This window comes from Eurypyga helias, unplaced genomic scaffold (assembly GCF_000690775.1).
Source record: "Eurypyga helias isolate BGI_N326 unplaced genomic scaffold, ASM69077v1 scaffold24025, whole genome shotgun sequence".
Taxonomy (NCBI): domain Eukaryota; kingdom Metazoa; phylum Chordata; class Aves; order Eurypygiformes; family Eurypygidae; genus Eurypyga; species Eurypyga helias.
In genome coordinates this window covers 23,717-47,616 of record NW_010251118.1, presented here as the reverse complement: position 1 = coordinate 47,616, position 23,900 = coordinate 23,717, and the positions used below count along the sequence as shown (strand labels likewise).

At 54.6% G+C, this 23,900-nt stretch overlaps 1 protein-coding gene across 1 annotated transcript; it reads right to left on the bottom strand.

The window, feature by feature from the left end:
* Positions 1-10,903: 10,903 nt before the first annotated feature.
* Positions 10,904-22,918, bottom strand: FAM107A (family with sequence similarity 107, member A). The gene is made up of 5 exons (XM_010151916.1): positions 22,855-22,918; positions 14,646-14,820; positions 12,229-12,241; positions 11,887-12,039; positions 10,904-11,011 (listed from the first exon to the last, which is right to left on the bottom strand). Exons 1-5 carry the CDS (start codon positions 22,916-22,918, stop codon positions 10,904-10,906), a joined length of 513 nt encoding a protein of 170 aa, XP_010150218.1.
* Between the last annotated feature and the right edge of the window lie 982 nt (positions 22,919-23,900).

Here is a 23,900-nt window from a genome sequence, read left to right as displayed (position 1 = left end):
ATCAGCAGACGGGACAAAGTAAGGGGTTGAAGTTCAGGCAGCACGAAGGGAATGGGAAGTGCTGTGGGAGTAATGCAGTTGTCTCCTGTGAAACGCCTCCCTGGGGGGAGCCACGCATTCCACACCCTTCATGCCTGCGGTTTCATTTACGAAGAAGAGGAGGTGGGTTCCTGCGGGGGCAGAGTGTTTCCCTGAGCGAAACTCTCCGGCCCTGCCACCCGAGGACTTTTGGCAGATGATGGCAGCTCCTGTCTGGCCTTTGCTCTTGTACAACCCCCTTTGGCCTCCTACCTGCCGTTGATGCGTGCATCGCTCACTGGAGTCCTCAGCTAGCCCCGGGGACCTCGAACACAGAGCGTGAGCAGGGCAGACTGAGGATCCGAGGGAGGCAAACGAGGAAAACCAGAATAGTGTGGGTACTTACTGTCTCCAGGCCACCACTTCATGGCAGAGATCTTGGGTGTGTTCAGTATGAACTCCTGCGTGGCGCTATCAAAGACTGCTGTTGTTTCCAAACCCTGAAGATAAGTTCCTTAAAAAAAACCCAAACAAAACATCCCCTGGCATATCACAAGGATGGAGAGAGTGGAGGATCCCTGAGGGCTGGTGTGGGAATTACCAGGGTTTTGGGGTTTACCCTCCTGATGAGAACCATGGGATGATGCTCCCAGTGACCCCACAAAGGCTCCTGCAAAGATCTCTTGAGCCCCATGGCACTTGGGCAACTGCCTGGTTCCACGCTGGCAAACCCAAAGCTGGCGTGTGCCGGGCTTGCAGAGGAACGCTGAGGACGTCAACCTCTAACACAGACGTGCCATCTCCCCCCGTCCCAGCCACCCCGCCCCAGGGAAGCACAGACAGCTTGAACTCAAATTCCCTCGAGAATCTGAGCCAGAAGCTCTTGTCCCTCGGAAATCCGCGTTTTCTTTGCATCCTTACCGTGCCCCAGTTCGGTCTGGGCGTAGCTTCCGATGAGCTGATACTGGCTGGCGAGAGGAATCCATTTGGCAACCTGTTCGTCGGAGCCCAGCACCGAGATGCTCCTCATGAAGATGCGGTGGAGAAGAAAGGCGACGTCTCCTGACAGCGCCCTGCGGAGAAGGCACGAGGGGTGTTTTTACACGGATGACATTCCCGGGCTGTGACAAACAAGAAGTGTCATTGCGGCAGTCACCAGACATCCCGCCTGCTGCCTCAATTTCTGCGTCGTTGTGCCGTACCCAGTGTCCAGTGGCCACACGGAATTGCAGGAAACGTGCACTTCAAGCTGCTTTCACTACTTCTTTGATAATATGGTTTGCTCAAGTGTTGCCAGCTCGTTATTTTACTGTCTCTGAGGGTTGGAAGGGACCTTAAAGCCCCCTCAGTCCCACCCCCTGCTATGGGCAGGGACACCTTCCATAGCCCAGGTTGCTCCAAGCCTCATCCAGCCTGGCCTTGGACACTTCCAGGGATGGGGCATCCACAGCTTCTCTGGGCAGCCTGTCCCAGTGCTCCCACCCTCCCAGAATTCCTTCCTGATGTGGCTGTGGCAGCTTGTGAGTCCTTCATACCTTCTTACTTCATTGGGTTTTTTCCCTGATTATTTAAGTCACATTTTAAGGCTAAGCTAAAACAAACCCCACTACCGTCCCCTAAAACTCCCAAACCCCCTGCGGGGCACATCAGCTGGAATTACATACGTGGGCACCCGAGACCTGGATTTCCCAAACCTTCTCTTTCGGGGGCAATACCTCGGAATGTCGGGTCTGTCACTGTACTATTCCCTGGGTGTTTGCTGTCAGTGAACAATACTGGGGTTCATGGAGATTTGGCCTGAGCTGAGATGTGTTTTTCTTGTGGAAAAATTGCAGTGCATCCTTGTAACACCTGGTTTATTGTCAGGGTCGTCGCCAGCTGATAGGGCTGCCTGCATCCTAAAAAACTGCATTCCAGAAGCTGTGTGTGGGACCTCGGGTACAGTAATATCCACGGTGCATCTCAGCAACCTGTCTGTTTTAAGCTTTTGGTTTGTTATGTGCGAGAAGTCCTGAGAAAATAGGAGGAATACAGCCCCGATTCCTCAGGATATGGCTGAGTCACCTCACGGATCGAGGTACATGTGCTCTCACACCCAACAATAAGTGGCTCCGCTGTCCTCGGTAGCGTGTCAGCGCCTTGCGTCACTGCAGCGCTCCCGCGAGCATCTCATGCTGGGCAGGCACCTTTTATCCTTAACGGATGACCGTGCCCTTTCTTTTGTCCTGGCCCTGAGAGAACCAGTCGTGCTGAAAAACGGGGCGGGAAACAGGAGCAAAGAAGTTAATGGGGAAATTGCTTTGATTAGGAGCAAAAGACTTCACGAACCCGTGGCAGCCCATCCAGAGGTAAGTGACTTCCACTGAGGACTTTTAAGTGTCTGCAGGGGATTTAAGTGTCTGTCGCTGTGCCTGGCACCCGGCTGTTGTCCCTGGAGCCTGGTGCTCCCCTGGCTCTCCATGGGAGAAGGGCCATGCTCCTCATCCAGCCGAACCCGGCAGCAGGAGCACGGCCCCACCGAGACCCCTGTGGGGGGCTGCTCGAAGCAAACCTTGCTGGGGGGACGGTTGGGTTTTGTCAGGCTTTTTAGGTCTGCCGGGATTATTCTTTCTGGTGAGGGAGGAGTGGAGAGCTGCTTTTTGTTGGGAACATAATGGTCAGGTCCGGGAGCTCCTGATGGAAAGTTTTCCCCTTTATCAGTCCTGCTCGCTAAAGCAGCAAAGAGCTTTGGCACAAAAAAATGATGAAATATGGGAAAGGGACTTTGAGTGTCAGCGGTGGTTTGTAGGGTGCAGGCACTTCTCTTTTTTTAACCAGAAAGTTGGCTGTAAATTTAAAAATAAGTAAAAATCACCTGTAAATGTACTTATATTCAGGTCCATCCTCAGTCCACCCCATCTCGTGCATCTTTTTCCGGAGGTGCACCGCTTTTCTGACAGCCGCTTCGTACCTCTCGTTCTGGCTCTGGAAATACTGATTTTCTCGGCTAAACACAGGGTCGCGCTCGATGGCTTCGACTGCAAAGCAACACCGCGGCGTTGGCTCTCCGGGGGCTGGAGGGGTGGGCAGCACCTCCAGCCCCACTCGGGAGGAGGCGCAGGGCTGGGGCCGTGGGTCGCGCTGCCGGGACATTCGGGGTGGCTGCGGGCTGGTTGTATTTCCTGGGTGCTGGCTCCGACGGCTGTCTCGCCGGGCTGAGGAGCGGTGGGTTTGGGGAAGGGGAGGGGAACCGAGGAGCCGGGGAAGGGTTTGCTGCATGGAGGTAGTGACCCTGCAGGGTAAGTCCCCCTCCCCGGCCACGGTGCTGGAGGTGACTGTGCCGCAGGCAGAAAAGGCCGTGGATCCCTCATCTCCAGTCCCTCTTCCTGTGCCGACCGCAGCAGGACCGGCAGTTAGCCGGGTGTCCCACTCGGCACATGCGTGTCGGCTTGGACTTTGCTGACCCTTTGTGGTGTTGCAAAGGGACAGCTGGGTTTGCTCTCTCTGTGTCAGCCTGAAAGTTCCCTCTGCTCCCTTTTTCCCTAGAAACCCTCGAGTCCGTCCACGTTTAAGGTTTTACTGAGCTCCACTTGCACTGAGGCGTGCGATCCCAGTGGCCTGTGCTGCTTTCCTTGGATGAGGGTATGGTAGGGGTACTTACAGGGACAAAAGAGTTTGTGCTGTTTTGTTTCCCTTCTCTCCGTTCCTCCTGAGCACACGGTTGTGTTTTGGCACACGCAGCATGGCTGAGAGCAGCTCAGCCTGGCCAAGCCAACCCACGCAAGAAGTTCCCCACCCGGACAAGCCGACACGCTGAGGAGGGTCACCCAGCCGCAGGGGACGCCTGGCGTGCATCGCTGTGCCACACCACCCCCTGTGCACATCCCCCCTCCCATGGAGATGCCCACGTCTGAGCCTCTGTCCTCGTGTTCCAGTGTAACCAGTCGAGATACTGGGGATGGGAGCAGGGAAGGGGAAAAGCCTGGGACAGTAGGGGTGGCTGCAGAGGAGCTGCGTTGATTTACACTCCAACTCCACGCTCCCACCTTTTTAAGGGTCAGGCAACAAGTCAATACCTGGGAGTGCAAACCCCATGGTGCTGCGAAGAGGGGCAGGAGTGGGGAAGCAGGCAGCCCACAGCCGGGGATCCGGTACGGCTCACTCACCCACCGCCCTCCGCATCCGAGTGTGCTCCACGCCACCATCCAGCCGGACCGTCAGCTTTTCCACGCTGAAGGAGGCCGTTTGCCGTTCGCTGGCGAGGTCGGGATTCACGCTGCCCAGGGCTGAGCCCTGCCCGTGCTTTCCAGGCTGCAGCAGAGCCATCCTGGAGACCGAGCTGCTCTGGGGAGGGACGGGGCTCGTCAGGCGCTGGCACCCTTCGGCGGGCACTGCGCTCTGTGGAGTGCGGTGCGAGCGGACTTTGTACGCAGGTAGGCACGTGTCCAGGGTAGTTCAAAACCCAAAACCAACAGGGGTTGCACGAGGGTTTACACACTGTCTTGTCCTCGCTGTGATGATATGGACAGTGAAAGTTTTGGGTGCTTTTCAGAGCTCAAAATGCAGGTTTTATGTGTGTTTTTTTGTTCTCGAACATAAAATCTCTTTGTTTTTTTTCGCCAGTCTGTCCCCAGTATTCCAATCCCACAACTACGTGTTCATGTTTAGGAGTGTTCCTGGCCCCGGCCCCTTCCCTCCCCACGCTCTGCCCAGCCCACGGCCACCTGCAACGAGGCTCCGGGTCCTGTGGGAGCTCCGGGCGCTGGCAGCTCCTGCCCATGCTGCCTCCGTCCTGCTTCCCACGGGGCTTGCCTTTACTTTAATCCCTAACCTTGCACTTCCTGTTTGAACAGGATTAGTGGCAGGGATACTAATGGAAAAATGTAAAGTGTCGGGAAAAAAAAAGGCAAATTTTCCCTTTTCCTTCCTAAACTGTTTTTAATGTTATGGAAGTTTAAACTCCCCAAAGTCTTGCAAAGCTGTTCTTAATTCCCACTTTCTGGTACTCAGACCTTTCGTTCAGGGTGTTTTATGGTCCTGGGAGGAAGAAAAGCCTCAAAGCAGCGTGCGGGCTGCGCAAGGCTGGGGTAACCCCGAACTGCCCTTGAGCCGTCCCAGGAAGCGTGTGCTCGGCTCTGGAGCAGCCGGAAGGCTCAGCTCCCTCTTCCGTGAGGCCACACAAGACTAATCTGCGTGTCCGTCCCCCTTGTATCACCGCAAACCCCCTCGTACCTTGTCCCACGCGTCCTTGGGGTGGGCCTCCCGGCAGCAGGGACCGTGTCCCGGGGCTGGGGGAGGTTGACGTGACGGTGGGTGTTTCTGCGTGTGCGCGGCAGCGTGCCGGAGCCGGCCTCTGCGGGCAGCTGCCTGCGAGCTGCCGGGTGTAAAACCCCAGCGCCGAAGGGCTGGAGCCTCTCCCTTAAAAAACCAGGGATTTTCCTGGTCTCGCTTCGGCCGTTGGTGTTGCGCTCCCAGCGCCGTCCAAAACAGCACCTGGCCGTTCTCCCAACATTTTTAATTCAATTTTTTGAAGGCTGCTCAGGCTCTTGCTGCTCCTTGCCTGCGGGTTTGACTTGCTCAGGGTTTTCCCAGTCTGTCACGGCACAGCCCGCAGCCCTTCCCGCACTTCAGGGGGCAAGCCAGGAGACCGGGGATGTGCCTGGCAGTTCGGGTCGTGCCAGGGGACGGAGGGGGGTTGCCGCGGGGTGCGTGCCGCCTTCATCTCCAGCGATGCTGAATTTCTCCCCGTTGCAGTCCGTCCTGGTGTCTAGTGGGCAGGAGCTGGGAGCTCACCCCCCTGGCTACATCAGTACGAGCCCGACGGGAGAGGAGTCCCTGCTGCTCATCGACGTGCCTGTGCGGCTGCTTCGGACCCGCTCGTCTCCCACTCAGACTGCGCTGTCAGGGAAGGAAGCGAAGCAGGTGGGATTCACCGTACCGTAGAGCTGCTTTAACGTGGGAAGTTAAACACAGGGTGGGAAATCAGGTGTCATTTTGCATAACTATAATTTGAAGTTTGAGCCTGAGTGACCCGAGCCCAGCAGCCACGGGGAGCAGCAGTAAATCAGAACAGCTCACTAACGCAATGGGTGTGCTCACGGGCGGCGGGTGTTGCCTTAGGGCTGAGGCTGGAACGTTAAAGATGCCGCGAGGCTCTGTCACCCTGCCAGAGCAGCGTGGTGTCCGCTGGACGTGGTGCGTGGTGTCCCAGTCCGGGTGGCATCGCCTCCTGCGGTGCTCGGGGTTGCCAGTGCTTGGCCGGCAGTACCCTCTTCCTTAGATTATCCATGGGTTTTGCTATTTGCTCTGCTGCTTTTCTTCTGCTGGAGGCACAAGCGCTCAGCCTTGTGCTTCCCGAGTGCAGTCGGTGGTTCAGCTAGCAGGGCCGGGTCTCCCGAGGGACGAGGGAGGGATGGGAGGTTGGACAAAGCTGTTGCCGAGCCTGCCTGCAGCCTGATGTTCGTGCAGGGCCCTGTTTGGCCAGGCTCAGGTGCTGCTCGGGTAGGTCGTTGCCAGCCTGCAAGAGGGAAGCCGGAGGTGGAATGCCACCGGAGCTGCAGACCCGGCAGCATTCTCCCACCTCGGCTCCGCGTGCCTGGGGGGGTTCCCGGAGAGCGCACGGTCTGTGGTGGGGACCAGCAGAACCCGCAGTGCACCCGGCCGGGGTGTGTTGGAACACACCACAGTTGTTATGTTGCTGATAATTTTGCATTATTCCCCGTTTCCATAAGGCTGGAGTTCCCAGGAAATTCTGGGAAATGATCTAAATACAGAGAAACACCTGGGATAGGCAGAGTTCCTGAGAAGGGGTGCTCAGCCAGGGCTGGTCTGAGGATACCGCTGGCTTGGAAGGGAAAACCAGAATTTGCCATTTTGGAGGTAGTAACGAGAAAGAAATTAGGCTGTAAAATACAAGGGTTCCCTGATGGGAAATTCCACTGCAGCAAACTCTCCAGGGGCACTTCAGGAGTGAGTCCATAGGAAAAGGCATCTCGGCATGACCTGGAGAAGTTGTGATGCTGGTGTTGAAGACTCCGGCAGTAAGAAAAATCCAGACACCGGAGCAGTTTGTCTTTAAAGAACAGAAACGATTGTTTCTTACTCTCTTCCCTAGAAGAGGAGCTGTCACGATGTGACACCCGTGCCTGAAAGGAGGCGCGTGGTCCTGCCTGTGCCCCCTGGTCTGTGTGTCACCCACGGCCACGCTGTCAGCGCAGACGTTGCCCTCGGCGTGGTGTGTGCCAGGACGAAGCACGGACCCCCGGCAGCTAACGAGGGAGCTGTTGTTATAAGCAGCTACAAGGTGGGAAGATGTTTGGGGAACCCGACCCGAAGAACAGGTTTAGTCACTGAGCCCTCATCCCTGAAGGGGCGAGGGGGCTGCGGGGGTCGGAGCGACGGGTACCTCCTGGTGTGACAACCCCAGCAGAGACCTGCTGTCGGAAAAACACATCCAGGCACCCTCTCTGCCTTGTTCTGAGTGGGAAGGGGGTGTCTCTGCCGTTAAGGATATCGCTAACGAGACAGAGAGCTCCTTCTCGTTGGCTTTGCTGCACTCAGCTTTAGTCCTTGGGGAGCGTGGGGTGCCTGACCCACACGTGGGAAGCACCTTCTCTTGTTCTTACCTATTTAATCTGTGGTCTTTGCTTCCTGCTAAACCACTTTTAAAGTGTTTAAAAATAAGGGATTGAGCTCCCTAGGGAGAGGGTTACCTTTCAGCTCAAAACTGAGGTTTTAAATTAAATCCAAGGGCTACGTGTTTCCTTGGATTTGTGGGTCTTACCCTGCCAGGCAGGTAGGCGTCTGTTAGAACCCAAACACATGGCAAGTTTCAGCGCACAAAGCCTGATTTCTCAATCCCTGTGCCCTTAAACTTTCCACAAATGGTGATGAAGTCTAGGGATAAGCAGTGGATGCGGCACTGGGTGCGGATGACGGAAGCAGCTCGTCGATGAGTGAGTTAACACAGCTCTGACAAGGGAGCTGCCATCAAGCGTCACTGATTTTTGTGCTCAAGCAGTTCGTTTGGCTGTTGTCTGCCTGTATCCTTGGAGCTTTTCCAGTTCCTTGTGGAAAAGAGCAAAATATACAATCACCATTCCATTTATTTCTTCGAAGTGTCCACATTAACCAGCGTGAGTTTATTAAGTAGAGCTGCGTGACGTAAGTTTACATAAATGTACAAACACCAACACAGGATATAAACTGTGTACCACAGGCAGCATACACAGCGCAAAAATTGTCTTCCGCCAGTACCCCGATACCTGTGTCTTCTGGAGACACCGCGTTTGGTCAGGGATGGGTTTTAGGGGCAGGAATTCATTGAAAAGGAGACACAAAGATGCAGGCTCTGGGCGGGATACCGGCTCGCAGGGTGCGGAGAGCTGTGGTGGGGCACGCTGTGATTTTGTAAGCCAAGGCTGGAACAGTAGAAGCATCATTTACCCCATGGGATGGGAGGGCTGGAGCCTGCAGCTCTTTCCCAGGGGTGCGGTGCCGTGTGCCCCAAGGTGTACCAGGGGGATGCTGCAGCCCATCTCGGCCCCACGGGAGCTGCCAGCGCCGGCTGTTTGGGGCCGGTTTGGTGGGTCCGTTAGCTCAGCCTGCGTTGGGACCGTGAGACCCAGCCCTGTGTTTCCCTTTTGGACACCCACTGAAAATGAGCCAGACACCCTTTAGCAGCCCCCAGCTGTGCTTGGTGGACACTGCATCAGCGGGAGACACCGTGATGATTTTTTTTTTCCCCCCAGATAATATTTTCATCCTCAAGAAGACCACAGCAAAATATTTGTGACCTTTTCATTGCTGAGCTGAGCTTACCCAGCCCCGAGGACATGTGTAAGTGCCCCATCCCAGCCCGGGTGAGTGGATAACTCTGATTTCGCCAGTGCATATGGCGCGACAGCTTGCCTCTCCTGCAGCGCCTTTCCATCTGTGGCAAAATTACAAATTGATCTGATGAATTTTTTTGAGCTCTTTGATCAAGGTTACTTAATCCGTGCCATAACCCAGCACAGTAATTCTGGCTTGTTATTTAAAGCCATGTTCTCCATGGAGCATCACACAGCATTCTTCACAGCTGTCTACAAGCATCCTTAGCAACACCTTTTTTTCCCTTGTGTATGTTTTTCCCCTCTGAAAAAGGGTGCTGCTTCTTCCTCGTGGTTTTAATCATAACCTAGACAGAAAGCTTCCCAGTCGGAAAGGACGTAACAGATCCTTTCAGACCTTGTTTGACCCATAGTGACTGTAAACACTGGATTTTTGAAGTGAAAACTTGTTTAGAATAAGCACAATGAGCGAGGCGCTAAAGACTGCTGCGGATGGTGCTGCCAGACGGGGCTCTCCAGGGCTGAAACTGAGCTTAAGGGCTTTTATAGTCCGAGGCTGTGGCAAAAGCCCGTACCTGTATCGCTGCTCTTGACGCGTGGTGCGGCTCAGATGCCCGGTCGAGCGAGAGTCCCCTGAAATGAAACATCCCGCTGGACCAGGGAGACTAGGGAAGGGATTAGTAGCTTTTTAATAAATGTGATAAATGCCCCGTTTCCCTTACTTTATGTTTGGATCCACTGAAGATGTGGACAGTAGATAGTGTTTGGGCAGGTATTGCCTTCCCTGCTGACGAGGTCCCTTGAGGCTTGCTGCTCAAGAGCCAGTGTCGAACGGCAGTCGGTGAGTTAGGCTGTTTAGGCTGTGCATCAGGGCTGATGCAGCTGAGATCTTCCTGAAGGGGCAATTTTAGCTCTGGATGTGGACACCTCTGGACAGGGATGTCGCGTAAACGTGGGGGTCTCCATCCATATGTGGGGCAAACCCACCATCTGCCTCAGCTTTGCTACGGGAGCAGCAAGGAGGTTTTTAGCTTTGCAAGGTGGTAACTGAAACGGGGCAGCTCTGACCTATGGAAAAGGGGGATGACAGATAGTTTTGCATCAGTGTCCCCGTGCTCCATAGCCCCCAGTGCCTGTGGATGCCAGCTGTGACAGGACAGCAGCCCAGCACGGCATTGCCACCTCCCAGTCACAGGACCTTGGTGGGTCCCTGTGGTAGCACATGCCCAGTGCTGGGCGAGGGGCTGAAACTCAGTAGTCCGGGGGCAAGAAACTGTTTGTCCATCTGCTACATCCGCAGGGATTTGCTGCCTGGTCACTGCACGCTGCTATGCACACCCACGCCAAACAACCTCCCCCCTCCCAGCCTTTGCTGCCTGCACGGAGCATTTGCATCCCACTTGTAGCCCAATGTTTTGTGCCCGAGCGGGGAACTGCCTCGGTAGCTGTTTTCAGAGAGGTTTGAAGTGTGGTCTGAAGGTGCCTGTGAAGAACTACAGCCCCTGCCTGGGCCGCACGGCTATGGGCACGCAGGGGCTGACGTTCCTAGTAGTAGGGGCGTGCTGCTGGGACACAGCCTCAGCCAGGCTGGACTCCTGGTGCAGCACCTTAGGAAAGCCATCCCGCTCCCCCAGGCTGCTCTCGGCAATACAGACTGTCCCTGGCAGTTCCCACGCCAGGTTTCCAGGCGGTTCTCCAGAGCTGCCCCGCCGTCACCCTGCGCCTGGCGAGCCTGCCTCCAGGAAGAAGCAGGGGTCCCCATAACCATCCCTTCACGGGGTCGCTGTGTCGCAAGGGCTGACGGAGAGTTAGCGGGAGGGTAGCCTGCACCCACCGTCTGGAGGGGGGGATAACAGCGTTTCTCTCTGCGTCTCCTCGCACGAGTACTTCACCCCTCTTCCACAGTGATACCTTCCTGGGCTGGGAAAACCTTTTCCGTGCCTTCTACTGGAACAAGTGTTAGTAGCCGTAAGTAGCCGCAGCGACGTGGCTGGGAATGTCCACCCTGTCCGGAGATGTCCGCGCGTGTGTGTTGGTGTGGCCTCGCTAGGGTCCCCGTTGAGTTTTGGCAGAAGCTACGCTGCTTTCTCATCCCCCGTCACCGTCGATGTTCTTCTCAGGTTCTCCTTGACTTTGATGAACTCTGGTGCATGGTCTTCCTGCTTCTCCTGGTCTTTCTCCAGCTGTGAGGAAGAAGAGTCACCGTTACCTGTGCATGCTGACGGACCAGTGCACTGACCACATGACAACAGTGGGCCTCGTCACTGCTGGGCATCCCCTTCCCACTGCCCAAAGCCGGGTGAGTGTGTGGTGCACGTGCCCGCGCCCTCTTTTTCCAAACCATTTCACCGTGTTCACCCCGCATTTCTTTTCCTGGCCAACTGAAACATTAATAGTTTTATTTTTCCTCCATGGAGGAGCATCTCCAGCAGAAAAGCCGGGGAGTGCTCCCTGCAGAGCTGGCATGGAGGAGGAAGGAGGTTTGAATCCTTCCTGGCAAAGGCCTGGGAAAAGCTGTCAGAGTTCAGCCACCGTCTAAGGTGGGGGTAAGTCACTGTACTGCCTCACTTTCATACGCGAGGTGTTTATGGCTCCGTCCCTAAACCACCTTGTTCCATATTCCTGGTTCTTCTCTGAGAGTGCAGGGCTTTGATTTTCAGGCGGTCTTGGCTTGCTTGCTGTTCCCTCAAGGGAGCGGTTGGGTCATTGATTAAATTAACTAGTTTCATCCATTTGCAGTGCAAATGGTCCTGAGCACCCCTGTGACGCGTGCTGCAACACCCCCCGTGCTATTTGGGGTGCTTTGAACTGGAAAGCACACCCCAAAGACGCCACATGGGACCCAGAGGAGACTCGGGGCCAGTGGGGTGCAGCGGCGGTCCCGGGCTGGGTGGATCCCACTTATGAGGATGAGGGTGCTGCAGCTGCACGGGGCAGCAGGGAAGGATGTTTTGGGGTTCCTGTTTTATGGAAGGGTATCAATCCTGTACCGGGGGCTGAGCCCCAGCCCACCCATTGGCGCAGTGGTCTGTGCCTCATAGGATAACCCAGGGATGACCAAATTTTTTTTTTCCAGCCTCTGGTGCCTCTTTAACAGCTCTTTTTCAAAAGGAGACTGCAATTTCTTTGCCTCTTCCTCTTCCTTCTTCTGCCTGAGGAGCTGGTTTCGCCGGCGGTGCTCGAGCACCCGCTGTCCACGCCACGCCCAAGCCTCTGCGGATGACAAGCAGATAAATCAGGGTTACACCCTGGGGTGCAACCCCATCCAGCCCCGCAACCCCAAAACTCTTCACGGCCCTAAATTGGAGACTTGGGAGACTTGCTCCACAATCCAGTCCGGCTCCACAGACCCATCCCCAAGGCTTTGGGGGTGTAACTGGGAGCCCCATCCTGCTGGGACCACGCCCAAGCCTCTGCGGATGACAAGCAGATAAATCAGGGTTACACCCTGGGGTGCAACCCCATCCAGCCCCGCAACCCCAAAACTCTTCACGGCCCTAAATTGGAGACTTGGGAGACTTGCTCCACAATCCAGTCCGGCTCCACAGACCCATCCCCAAGGCTTTGGGGGTGTAACTGGGAGCCCCATCCTGCTGGGATGCTGCCGGCGTGGGCACAGCGTTTGCTGGCCGCACGTGGGGCTTGTGATGCTGGAAGTTCTGCTTATGCCATTCCTTTGGGTCGGGTATGGAAATGGGACGTTCCGTTAACTCCTGCCGATACTGGTTTTAATTACGTCAGTGCAAATTGAGTTGGTTTGAGGTTGTTTTAAGACCGGCGATTTTTTTCCTGCCAGCAGGGGTAGTCATTGATCTGCAGAGCTTGTCCTGGTCCTCCTGTCCCCCCAGCACCCAGCTTGGCTTCCGAGGGCGAGCCATCCCCAGTTGACAAGGAGCCTTTGGGTCAAGAGGCCAAAACGAACCCTCCTTTTCTGCTGGAAGAGCCGCTCAAAGGGTCTCAGGTGAAGCTGCTGAAGTGAAGGTAGCCGTAGCGCTGGCCCCAGAGCTTTCATGGTGGTTTTTCAAGGCAGGAAGAAGTTGGATGCTGAAGAAATGCTTTTCCCAAGGCTTGAGAGAAGGCAGACCTGCCTTGGCTTGCTGGGGACACAGCTTGCAGTGCCGCCTGTGGATTTGTTACTACCCTTTGATTTCATCAGCCTGTGTTGTTAGTACCTGGGGGTGTTGGCTAACATTAGGGTTTTGTTGCACAAGCTGCTGGTTTGAGTTGCTTCTCCCTGCTGCTTAAGGGGAAAAACCAACAGCAAAACAGGACCAGGAGCAAAATCCTTCTCTCCCCCCTTCTCTCCTCTCTCCCACTTAGCAACACGTAGCAGGAAGCAAAACTGGTGGATTTGAGAAAGACAAGAAACCAGCAGTGATGGATTATTGTTTGCACTAGGGTTTGTTTCATGTATTTGCTAAAAAATAGGTGGGAGGCCAGAGGCAAAGCAGGTTTAAATTGATGCCTGGGATGTACAGGAGTGTAAGGTGCAGGATGGCTGCAGTGGAGCTGCCTCCTGCCAGTGTCTGATGGCTGGTGTGGATGTGACAGGGTGGCAGGCACAAATACAAAGTGAGGACGTACTTTGTGACTGCCAGTTTGAAGTTCAGCTCAGTCTGACGCCGTGGGGTCTGTATCCTGACTGACGCTGTTCATCCCTGCTACCTCTGTTGCAGGGATTTCTTTGTTCCATTGTGGTTAGACTGGAATAATGTCCTGCAAGATCAAAGCCAACGCTGGTGGGTGAGCCTTTAAACGGGGCAGCGTCACTGGGCAGGGTATGGTCACTCTCAAGCCAGAGGGTTTTAAAAAATACCTGGTTGGTGTCGTTACCTCTGCCTTCATGCCAGAGAACGGCCTGGGTACAGTCCCTGTAATTCTGATTCTGGGAAAATCCAATCAAACCCAAGCCCAGCCAGTGCCAGTATTGATTAATGCGCCCCGCTGGCAGGCTTGGGTGTTTGCTGAATGAATCCGTGTGCCTGGCGCTCGTGATGACTGTAGTCCTTCGGAACAGAGGCTGCGCTCCTTTTAATTAGATGGCCAAAGTGCTGTCGTGTCAGAATATTTTTAGGGTGTTCAGCAAATGTCAGTATAAAGCCAGCAGGTTTTTTGCTGTGCTTAAGAGCCTCTGAACCGAATGCGCTTCTCTCGCGCTGACGTCCAGGCGGTTGCTGCGAAGGAATGATGTGGTTATAGGTTCTCGGTCACTGGTGTCGTTTTCCTGGTGCTGGATCTGTACCCCCAAGGAGTTATACTGGGGTGATGGGGGTAGGAGGTCAGGAATGTGAATTCTAGTCTATCTGTGCCCCTTTGATTTTCACGGAGACAGTGATTAGCCTTTTCCTCGTACCTGCTGATCCCTGGTGCTCTCCCAGCTTTCACTGGCTCCATCCTGGGCTGACCTTAAAGCACAGGGGAATGCTATACACTGCTGGGGACGTGGCAAGTGAGTGATGGAGACAGAAAAACCAGGGCCAGGGAGCAAGCATGCGTGGGACGCCGAGCAAGGGGCTGCAGGGGTGCCCTGCATCTCCTGGTGCTTGTGGCTCGAGGTGGGTGGAAACGGCAAACAGCTCCGAGAAGTGCCAGCCGATGCTTCGGGAAGGAAGAGCAGGGGCCTTTTCGTTCTGCTTTTCTTTTGAAAGGGACTGTCACGTCAGAGGAAAGGGCTGCAGCGAGTTTTGTGCTGTGTTTGTTTGGAAGTGAAGGGATTTATCATGCGCTTCCAACCCGCGGGCTGTCGCTTGTCCCTCGGCTGCCGAGCTCCGACGGCTCAGCACCTCCCGGACCACTCCAGCTGCGACCTCCTCTTACCTTTTGTGGTTCATCAGCAGCTCTCTGTGCAGCTCTTGGTGGCTCTTCGAGGCTTTTACAGGATTTAGGAGCTTTTTAGGCTTGATGAGGTCTGGGTTTCCATCTATGTAGTCTGGGTGCGTCAGGATATTCCCGCCGTCCGGTCGCTCCCGCTGTATTTCGGTGTACATCGACGCTGGAATTGAAAAGAGGTGTTTGCATGAGATGTCTCAGCCCGCTGTGGTGTGGGAACTCGCCAGAGCTCCCTTTCCCCGGGCGAGACAGCGGAGAAGAGATGGTGCCGGCCCCGGCTGCTCGACACCCGCGGCCGTGCCTGCGGGCACGTGCCCACGCGTGTGGGTGCGGGTTTTTTAGTCATTTAAAAAAAATATTCCTGTCGCCTTGTTGATGAGACACATATTAATTAGATACCTGAATAGCTTGCCAGCCGCTTGCGTCAGTGCCCGCAGCATTTAGTGCCAAGGATTAATTAACCCCGGGTAGCTCTAACTCACAGCGGAAGGAGCCACGGACGGGGACTGTGCTCAGCTGCTGCTTTGGGCATCCCGGCTGCAGCCGCCGGTCCCTTAGCACAAGGGGAGGGATTTGAGGGGCTTCCGAAACACAGCCCTGAGGAAGTACTGCTGCATCCGAAACCTCGTGTCGAGGAAAGAGTTTGCTGTTATTCTGCTGGCAGCCTAATCAGGATCGAGCCCGATGCCAAAAAAATCATAACGCGATCGTGCTGTCATGATTCCTGTGTTCTGGGTGTAAGAACAAGAGCCCGCTGTTTTGGAGGTGATGGCAACTTGGATTTCAGGCAAACCACAGGGCGCGTTCATCGTTGCTATTTTCCAAGCGCTCTACACTTCTCCTTCACAAAAATCCCTCTGCAAAGCACAAATTGTGAGACAAACTGCACGCGGTGGGCTGTGTCTTTAAATGCGGAGCACAGTGGGGCTGCCTACGATTATTCAGCGTACGGTCTAATCAGGGGCTCGGAAGGAGCAGTTTATTCCTGACTATTCACTTGAACAATCTGGAATTTTACCGGCAAGAACAAAAAGTCCCAGGAAGGGGTGTAGGCAGCTCCATGTCTCTAAGTGTCTCCTTATTACAGTATAACTGGGGGCTTGGTGTGAAGTTGTATGGGTTGGTGGAGCAGCAAGGAAAACAGTTGTTCAGTAATGTTGGCTCTGTCCCATTGCAATCTCATGTATAAAAGGAATAAAACCCTTTTAAAAGAGAAATCAATAACAAAAAGGCAGGAGAAAGCAAGCTAGGTCATTCTTTCGCAGTCAGTAAGTACTTATCAAATGTAAAGTGGATTGCAATCAAACAGAATTGTGTAAGGCATAATAGTGCTGGAGAACTGATTCAATATCAAACAACTCCTCATTGAATGTTAATGTGGCCGGTGCCCTACTGCTTTGGGAACACAGGGAAACAAATCAGAGCCCATTACAGGAGTGTAATTGGGGTGAAGAGTTCGGTAAGTATTTAAAAGGCGCTTGGAAGCTGGAACCGGTGATTTCTTGTATCAAATTGTTTTCCTCTAGGATCATACATCACTGCTGGCAGAAGGGAAGGTGCGTGGCTTGCTGGCAAGTCCGATGGCTGACTGACAGCCCTGCGGGGTCAGACTCCGCAGCCTGAAACTGGGGGGCTCACGTTGCCCTTCCAGTGGGACGCAGGGACGGAAGAACAGCCAAGGGTTAAGGCCGCACAATGTCGTGGCTAACGTCTGTTAGATGAAAGCTGGGTTTTGAACACAGAGAAAACACCTCAGGTTTTCAATGGGGTAAAATTGCTTTGGGTTTTTTTCTTCTACTTCCCTTTTTTTTTTCTCTTTTTCACAGGAGAACAGACAGACAAAAGACAAGGGAGGAAGGAACAAAAGCAAAGGTTTGTTTTGGCAGGAATGAAATGGATGAGCTCCCATTTCAAATGGCAAAGCAATGTCTTCCTTCTTCAAAGAAAAAGTCTCTCCATGGAGTAAATGCCAGGTGTTTTTAATGGAAGCCCTGGTTTTGGACAGCTATCCTAACAGACTACCCTCAGTGTCACTGTCATTCTCTTCCCCTTTTCCCACAGCTCCTGTGCTGTCATTTAGACCAGAGCTGACTCTGGTGACAGAGGTGCCGGGTCTTGCTTGTGTGCTGGGTACCAAATCCTGCTGCGCAGCAGGAGAAGGGCTTGGGCATATCCATCTCGGATTTGTCCATCTCGAATCTGCCTGTTGTGCTCTGCGAGGGGATAATGCACTGAGCATGGAAAGCTTATGCAACCAAGCCTGAAGGACCAACCTGGATACTATAAATGACTGTAACTCTAGTGATTTTGGGTTTTTTTCTATACCAAGTCACTCTCATGCCCGACTGCTAAACTGTAGTAGCTCTTGGGGCACTGGAGCAGGTCTGTTACTTATAAAATACTGTCTTCTCCTTGCCTCCGTGGTGTATGGGTTTGCTTTTGCAACTCGGGAGTGGGAGTCCCTTCTTCCCTACCTCCAAGACCCAGATCCCAGGAGATCTGGTGTCCCCATATCCACACAGAGCTAACACCCAGCTGCTTACAGCAGTATTGCACAGTGTCGTCCAGACCTTCAGTTTGGTTGTGTGGTGTTTCCACCCTCCAGACAGCCAGGATGATCAGGAAAGGCCCCCCCAGCCCTGTTTGGGGGACCCTCTGCTTGTGCAGCATTTTGGGGAGCACCGCGGTGAGCTTGGAGCCTTCGAATCGGCTAATGTGGTTATTTCCATGCTGCAGCAACCTAACCTTGCGTGGCCGAGGCTTGCGAAGAGACAGCCATTCATCAGCCTATTTACTGAAGGCAAGTGGGGATCTTTTCCCTGAATCTTGTAGAAATGAAGAAAATACTGGGAAGGAGGAACTGAAACTGGAAGCATTTCTGCGCAGGTGGCTGTTAAAGCACGATGCAAAACTCCTCCCAGTGAGAGCAATTTGCCTGAAGGGGGGTCAGGCACAGCAGGCAGCTCTGAGCTTGCTTGTCGCTGGGCTAGGTGTGCTCAGGGCTGTGCTGACTCTGACCTCGAGGCTTTGCCTTCCAGTGGGTGACCATAGTCCTGCCCCGGGGACAACGCCAAAGCCCTGAGCTTGTCCCTGACCCACACTGGAAGGATCCTTGAACCTCACTACAAGAATAGCACTTTAAACCTTAGTCTGGAGCAATTCAAGGTGTGTTTTCATTTGCACTGAGCAGAACCAGAAAAACGAGAATATAAATACATTGGTGGGCCTGAAACACAGCCTGGGGTTATGCTGGGAGTGAGGACGGGGCATCCTTCCTCCCGGAAGCTGGCATAGGGACCCAGTGCAAAATGTTTCTCGTGGAGTAGATCTATCATCTTCGAGACCTGCTGTAATTCATGTCCGTGTAAGGGGAGACAGACTGCTATCAGGCTGCTTTTTGTCATTATTTATGGTGCTGGAGGTATAAATCTAGCCCGGTCTCTGCGGTGGATTTACAGCGGGGTGTCTGTTTTCGCACGATTCAGCCGTAGATCAATGAACCAGGCTCTGCTCTGGCACCTCCTTGGCCACCGTCGTAAATCAGCAAAAGGTGTTAGACATTTTTATATTGTTCTTGGCAAGATATAAACAGCAAAAAAAAGAAAAATACACGTGCATTTTAATACCCTCTGCTGTGCTCAGGAAGACAGCGTGACCTTTTAAATAGATCTGCTTTGGAGTGTTGCTTATCAAGAGTAGCCGTGTTTGTGCCGACACACTCGCACCTTTGCCTGCTTTTAAATATTTTCCCTTTCCTGATCTCTAGAAGCCTGAGGCTTTCTAGGAAAGGTCCGATTCCAAGCGGCTTTTCTGTAAGTAAAAAGCGAGCCTGCCTTGCTCTTTGCCAGGGCCACTGGCAGGTACTTGGCCTTCATGCGTGGTGCTCTCTCCTCTCCCAACCGTAGCTGTGAAACCAGCTCCCGGTCTTGAGCAGTTTTCTAGGAGACCCCACAGGGAATATTCAGCATCTTTGAGATGGTCCAGAGACCAACCCAGGGCATGGGACTGGCTGGGGGAGAAAAATGATGTTTTAATACCTTGGTCTGGTCTGACTTAAACCAAAGCCCAAATTCCTGCTCAGACTGCCTGGAAATGCTTATAAATCCCCCAGTTTGTGGGTGAGTTGCGATGAAATCACCAGTCTGGAATCCTGGGGCAAATTGTTTCCACTTCTGATTACGCTCAGCCCCAGTCTGTTGGGGAACAGGACAGTTTTGGTGCAACTTGAAATTCCTTTGAAAATCTGAATGGTGCAAATAGTACATGAAATACACCCTACTGGGAGCGTAAACTTGGTGAGGTGCTTGAGGTGCTGAGTGGCTTTTGTGCAGCTCAGGGCAAGGAGGAAGGTTTTAGCCTGCTCCTGGACAGGAAGAGGAGCAGGAGCAGGACTGGCTCATGCCCAGGGAGAGGCATCGGACACAGGGGCTCTTCCGTGGCCGGAGCTGAGCTATGCTTCCCTTTGCTGCTCTGCTGCTTTTCCCTCACTCCGAGGGGATGCCCTTCCCTGAGCACTTACTTAGGATTAAGCGACTTGTCTCTCTGTGGCAGGTTGCTCTGTGAGCCCCTCTGCAGCAGGACCGTGTGCTATGTGCTGCTCCCGTGGCTTTGCCATCCTGTTGGGATGGAAATAATCCCCAGGAATGTTAAGGAGATTAAGGGCCCTGGAAAGGGCAGGTAACCCCAGGGGTGCAGCTCTGCTTAGGCTGCTGCATGGCTCCAGCCCTTCTTCACAAGGGGAAAACCAAAAGAGATATTGAAAAGAAAATTAACCCATAGCTGTTGGGTTTAGAAAGCTGCAGGGGGAGGGCTGGGCTCCTACCCAACACCCCTCAGCTTGGGACCGTATAGGAGAGCGGAGGATGCAGCAGGACACCAGCCTTCAGCTGCTTTTTGCAGGTGAAATGCCTCCTCCCCCTTGACTTTTGTTTTTCCAAGCTCCCCTCCATGTCCTGCCCTTCCCCTGCGCATCCCTCGGCCCTTTTCCATGCCACCCACAAACCCAGTTTCTCTTCCTTCAGCGTTCCTGCCCCCTGCAGCGATGGTCCTCAGCATCCTTAACTCTCAAGGCTGTCGATGCTCTGCTGCAGCACAGGTCAGTGTGTAGCTTTAGCTGGCACCTATAAAGTGAACTGAATTCACAGTCTGTGTCACTGGAGACCTGTTTTTCCAGCTAGAGCATCCCGGGAGAGGTTTGTCAGTAAGGGCGGAAGACCAAACTCTTGTTAAGAGCATTGTATGGGAGCTGCCTTCTGAGCAGAGAACGGGCCCCTGTGAAATGCCATCCACATAAAACCAGGCAGAAGGCGTTACGCTGGGTGGGGGCTTCCAGGCTCCGAGGATATTACTGTCTGTAATTCTGTGAAACCTTGTTGCTTGACAGAAGGGAAGAGAGTGGGCAAAAACCTCAGGGTCAGAGCCCTGGATCTGGATTTGTAAAACCATGGACCCAAGGGACTGTTTCCTGGGCAGAAATGATCACTTGAAACTGTGGCTACGGAGGAAAGCCTCTGGTTTTCTGGATGCCTGGGGTTTATTCAAGAATGTGTCTTTTCTAGGGAACCAACAGACGAATGCGGCTGCTGAAAGGAGCCGGTCACACACATCCTGCGAGCGAGGAGACCGCAAAGCCAGCCTTCTCGGTCTGGGTCAGCAGAGCTGGGTTGAAGCTGCTTACACAAGTAACCTCAGCCTGGGAAAAAATGTGAGTTTCGGACACATTTAACTGCAGTTGTGGGCAACATTCCTTTTCCTGAGCCCCTGATGGCACTTGCTCCCCGGGGAGCCCTCCTTTCCCGGGATGAGGGTACCATCCCTCGGAAAGGCTTAGATGCAAGGGTCCGCACCTCGGAATTAACTCACGCAGTGCCTGGGATCTCTGAACTAACAGCTCCTGGCACAGGTTTGCGCACGCTTCTCCTTGTTAACCAGAAGTTAACGTGTTTTATTTTAGAGCGTGACCTTTCAGCCGGAGCATTCCCACTGCCCGAGTGGAGCTAGAGTTCGGCCCGACGGGTTTTCCCATGAGCGTGTGGTGGCGGAAGTGGTCATGCTGTGGGGTAAGTCCTACAAAGAATGAGGCTGAAAGTTTGTCTTTTGTTTTGGATTCATGAATTATTGGCATCTGCTAATTTGCATGATTCTCCTAACGTTAATTAACTGCATTTTAGAAACAGAGAGTAGCTGGGGTTGGCACCACGGGGCAGGGAAACACTTGCGTGTCGGTCTCTGTGAGCCCCGGAGCTTTGTGCGGTGAGAGCAGCTTTTGGGGGTGCAGCCGTGCTGCGGAGGGTCTGCTGCTGGGGGGCAAGTGCTCTGACCTCAAAGCCGGGCGCTTGCTCTCGGAAGCTGCTTTCTGCGTGGTCGGCAGGTTGAGGGCAGCTTTAGCGGAGGGTCAGATGGGGGTGCTACCCCACGGCGAGGCTCGCGGTGCCTGGAAGCCCTTTGGCCTCACAGCTGAGCCCACAAAATACACCTTAACGCCCCAAAGAAATACCTGTTATTCCTTCACGTGAGCTTAATGACTGCTGTGGCTTACTGCCCCGTGACGGATGGTGATGATGTTCATGATGAGGAAGGTGGTGATGATGATGATAGTAATAATAATGATGTAAGCCTAAAGGTTGGCAGATGCTAATCGTTGCCCTCCCTGGGAGAGATTGTACCAGCTCCCCATCCTCACCGTGATTTTCCTCTCCTCTGGTTCCTGCCGTGTCGGCAGCTCGGGAGCATCTCATACCGATGGACCTGGCACGCTTGCCCTTGCTTGTCACCAGGCGACCGTATCACCAACGCATGATACATGCGCTCTGGAAAGGAGGCAAAGAGCCTTTGACTGCTTTTAATCTATAGTTTTAAATAATTAAGCAAGGCTAATTCTGGTATTTATAATGCAATAGGGTGCATGTAACTCGATGTGCTCGCCATGGGAAGCGGCTCCAGCTATCAGATGCCTGCCCCTGGGCAGCAGGCACACACGGCCCAGGTCCCCTCGCCCTTGCTCAGCCCTGACCCTCAGGAATGAGCCCCACGAGGTCGTGGGGTTGGAAAGGGAAAGAAAACCCTAATGGAAATGTGAACTGGGACAGGGGGACGTGGCCCTGCAGCTCCTGGCACCATTGCCACGCATCACCCGTCCTGCCTCTTGGGCACGTGCAAGGATGGGGCTGCCCCCAGCACAGCCGGTGCTCTCCCCCCAGCACAGCCGGTGTTGTCCCCCCAGCACAGCCAGCCTCCCCAGTCCAACCAGTATCCCCCAGTCCTGCCCACCTGTGCCAAGCACTGCACCAGCCCTGCAGCCCGTGGGGCAGTGATACCCCATTTACACCAGCACTGCATCTACCTGGGGGGGCACATAGTGGGCATGGGCTGCTCATGCTGCTATCCCCCCAGATCCCCCCAAAAGGCCCCCAGCTGCCACCACAGCCCCCACTGAGCTTTGCACTCGCGTATTTGGAAGAGGGAGCCCTGGGCGGGTTGGGGGCTACCTGAGCTGCTGGGGAGTGAAGTTTCAGGGGCCCTGTTCTGTGTTGGAGGCTGGAAATGCTGGTACAGTCAGGCAGCAGCCAGCTCCCCCCTGCCTGGGGCTGATGTGCTGGTTAATAACTCCATTTAATTAACTTGGCCTGTGATAAGCAAAGATAACAAGGTCGGGATGCCACTGCAGCCACCGCGGGATGACGGCCCCTGGGAGTGGCTTGTTTGGCTTCGTTAACCAGCGGCAGATGCGTAACCATCGCTCTCCTTCATCGCCAACTTACTTTGAATAGCCCGTCAAATATTTGCTCCGTGCATTTACGAGACGCGCATCGCTCGCTAATGAATGTTTTGGGTAGCCCAGAGGTATTTTGTGGGATACAGAGAAAATCCTCCCACACTGATTTGCAGGGACGGTGTTAACGAGTGCCCCCTGTCCAGCCCAATGCCTCTCCGAGGAGGGTTGAATCGCAGCGTGGGTTTGCTTAGGGAATTTCTGGCGGCATAGGGATCTGGTTTGAAAGGCAGAAGTGGAAGGGCAGCATCGCGACCAGCTACCAAAGAAATCAAGTAACATGAGATCTCAAATAACATTTACAACAGGGTCCGAAGTCACCCGTGTGTAAAGACAGCTGCAGTGCAGTGCGATCCCTCAGCACCCCATCCCTGCCGGGGGGAGCCGGCAGAGACCTGGGGACCCCCCCGAGGGCCCTGGGCTTACCTGATTTCCGCAGCGTGGCCCTGGGGAGCCCAGAGGGCAGGTGCTGCCCCACGCCCCACGACATGGGGCTGCGGGGTTGAGGCTGCTGCTTCTGCCTGGCTTTTTGGCCGGATCCGAGGAAGCTGCCTGGCTCCTGCCAGGTCTCTTCGGTGGGAGTGGGGACGAAGGGTCACGTGGAGGCAGCCGTTGCACCGGTGTTCCCTCCCCGCCGACCTCGTCACCCCACGGGGACCCCACGGAGGGCTGGGGCTTGGCTGGCAGCAGCCGCTGGCCTTGCCCGCTCCTCAGCGCTGGTCCCAAAGGTCTCTCTGCCGCCCTGAAAACTTGCTGCCTTTGCTCTCTGTTGCCAGACAGTGTTTTCCCAGGATGGAGGAGCAAGCAAATGGCTTTTTTCCCCCCAAAGCAAACAGCTCCGTGCGTGCCCGAGCAGCCCGCTCAGCATGGCAGCTGCTGCCAGCGGAGAGGTCGCGTCCCTGCTCTGCAGAGGACGGTTTCTCCTAAGCGTGCCTTAGCCATGCTCCTGGAGGAATCGGATCGCCCCAGAGGAAGCCGCACGCCCACTCTCTTTAGCAACCACTGCAACAGCCAAGCCCGGCACCAGGGCAACCGCGCGAGTTATCGTGATTATTCCCCGGCGTGTTGCAACACCCCGTCATCTACTGACGGCTGTATGGTCCTGGGGGAGCAGCTGGTGCACCCCAGGGCGAGGCTGCAGCAGGGGCAGCCCTGGCACGGGGCCGTGGGCATCCTGGTGGCACCAGGGCTCTGCGATGCTGCTGCATTGCTGCCCTGGGTCTCATCCTGCTGGGATGCAGCCCCTGCCTGGATCGGGTCCTCGCTGTGGCTGGGGGGACCATGTTGGCCATCCCTGAATTGCCACTGCGCAGGAAGCCAGAGGCTGCAAAGCTGAGAGAGGAGGAGGAGTTAACCCCCCCCAGCAGCTCATTTGGCTCTTAGATGGGCACTGGGGTCTGGCTCTGCCTGGGATGCCCTCTGGATGCCCTCTGGATGCCCAGAGTTTCAGTCCCATGAGGTGGGCAGGGGTG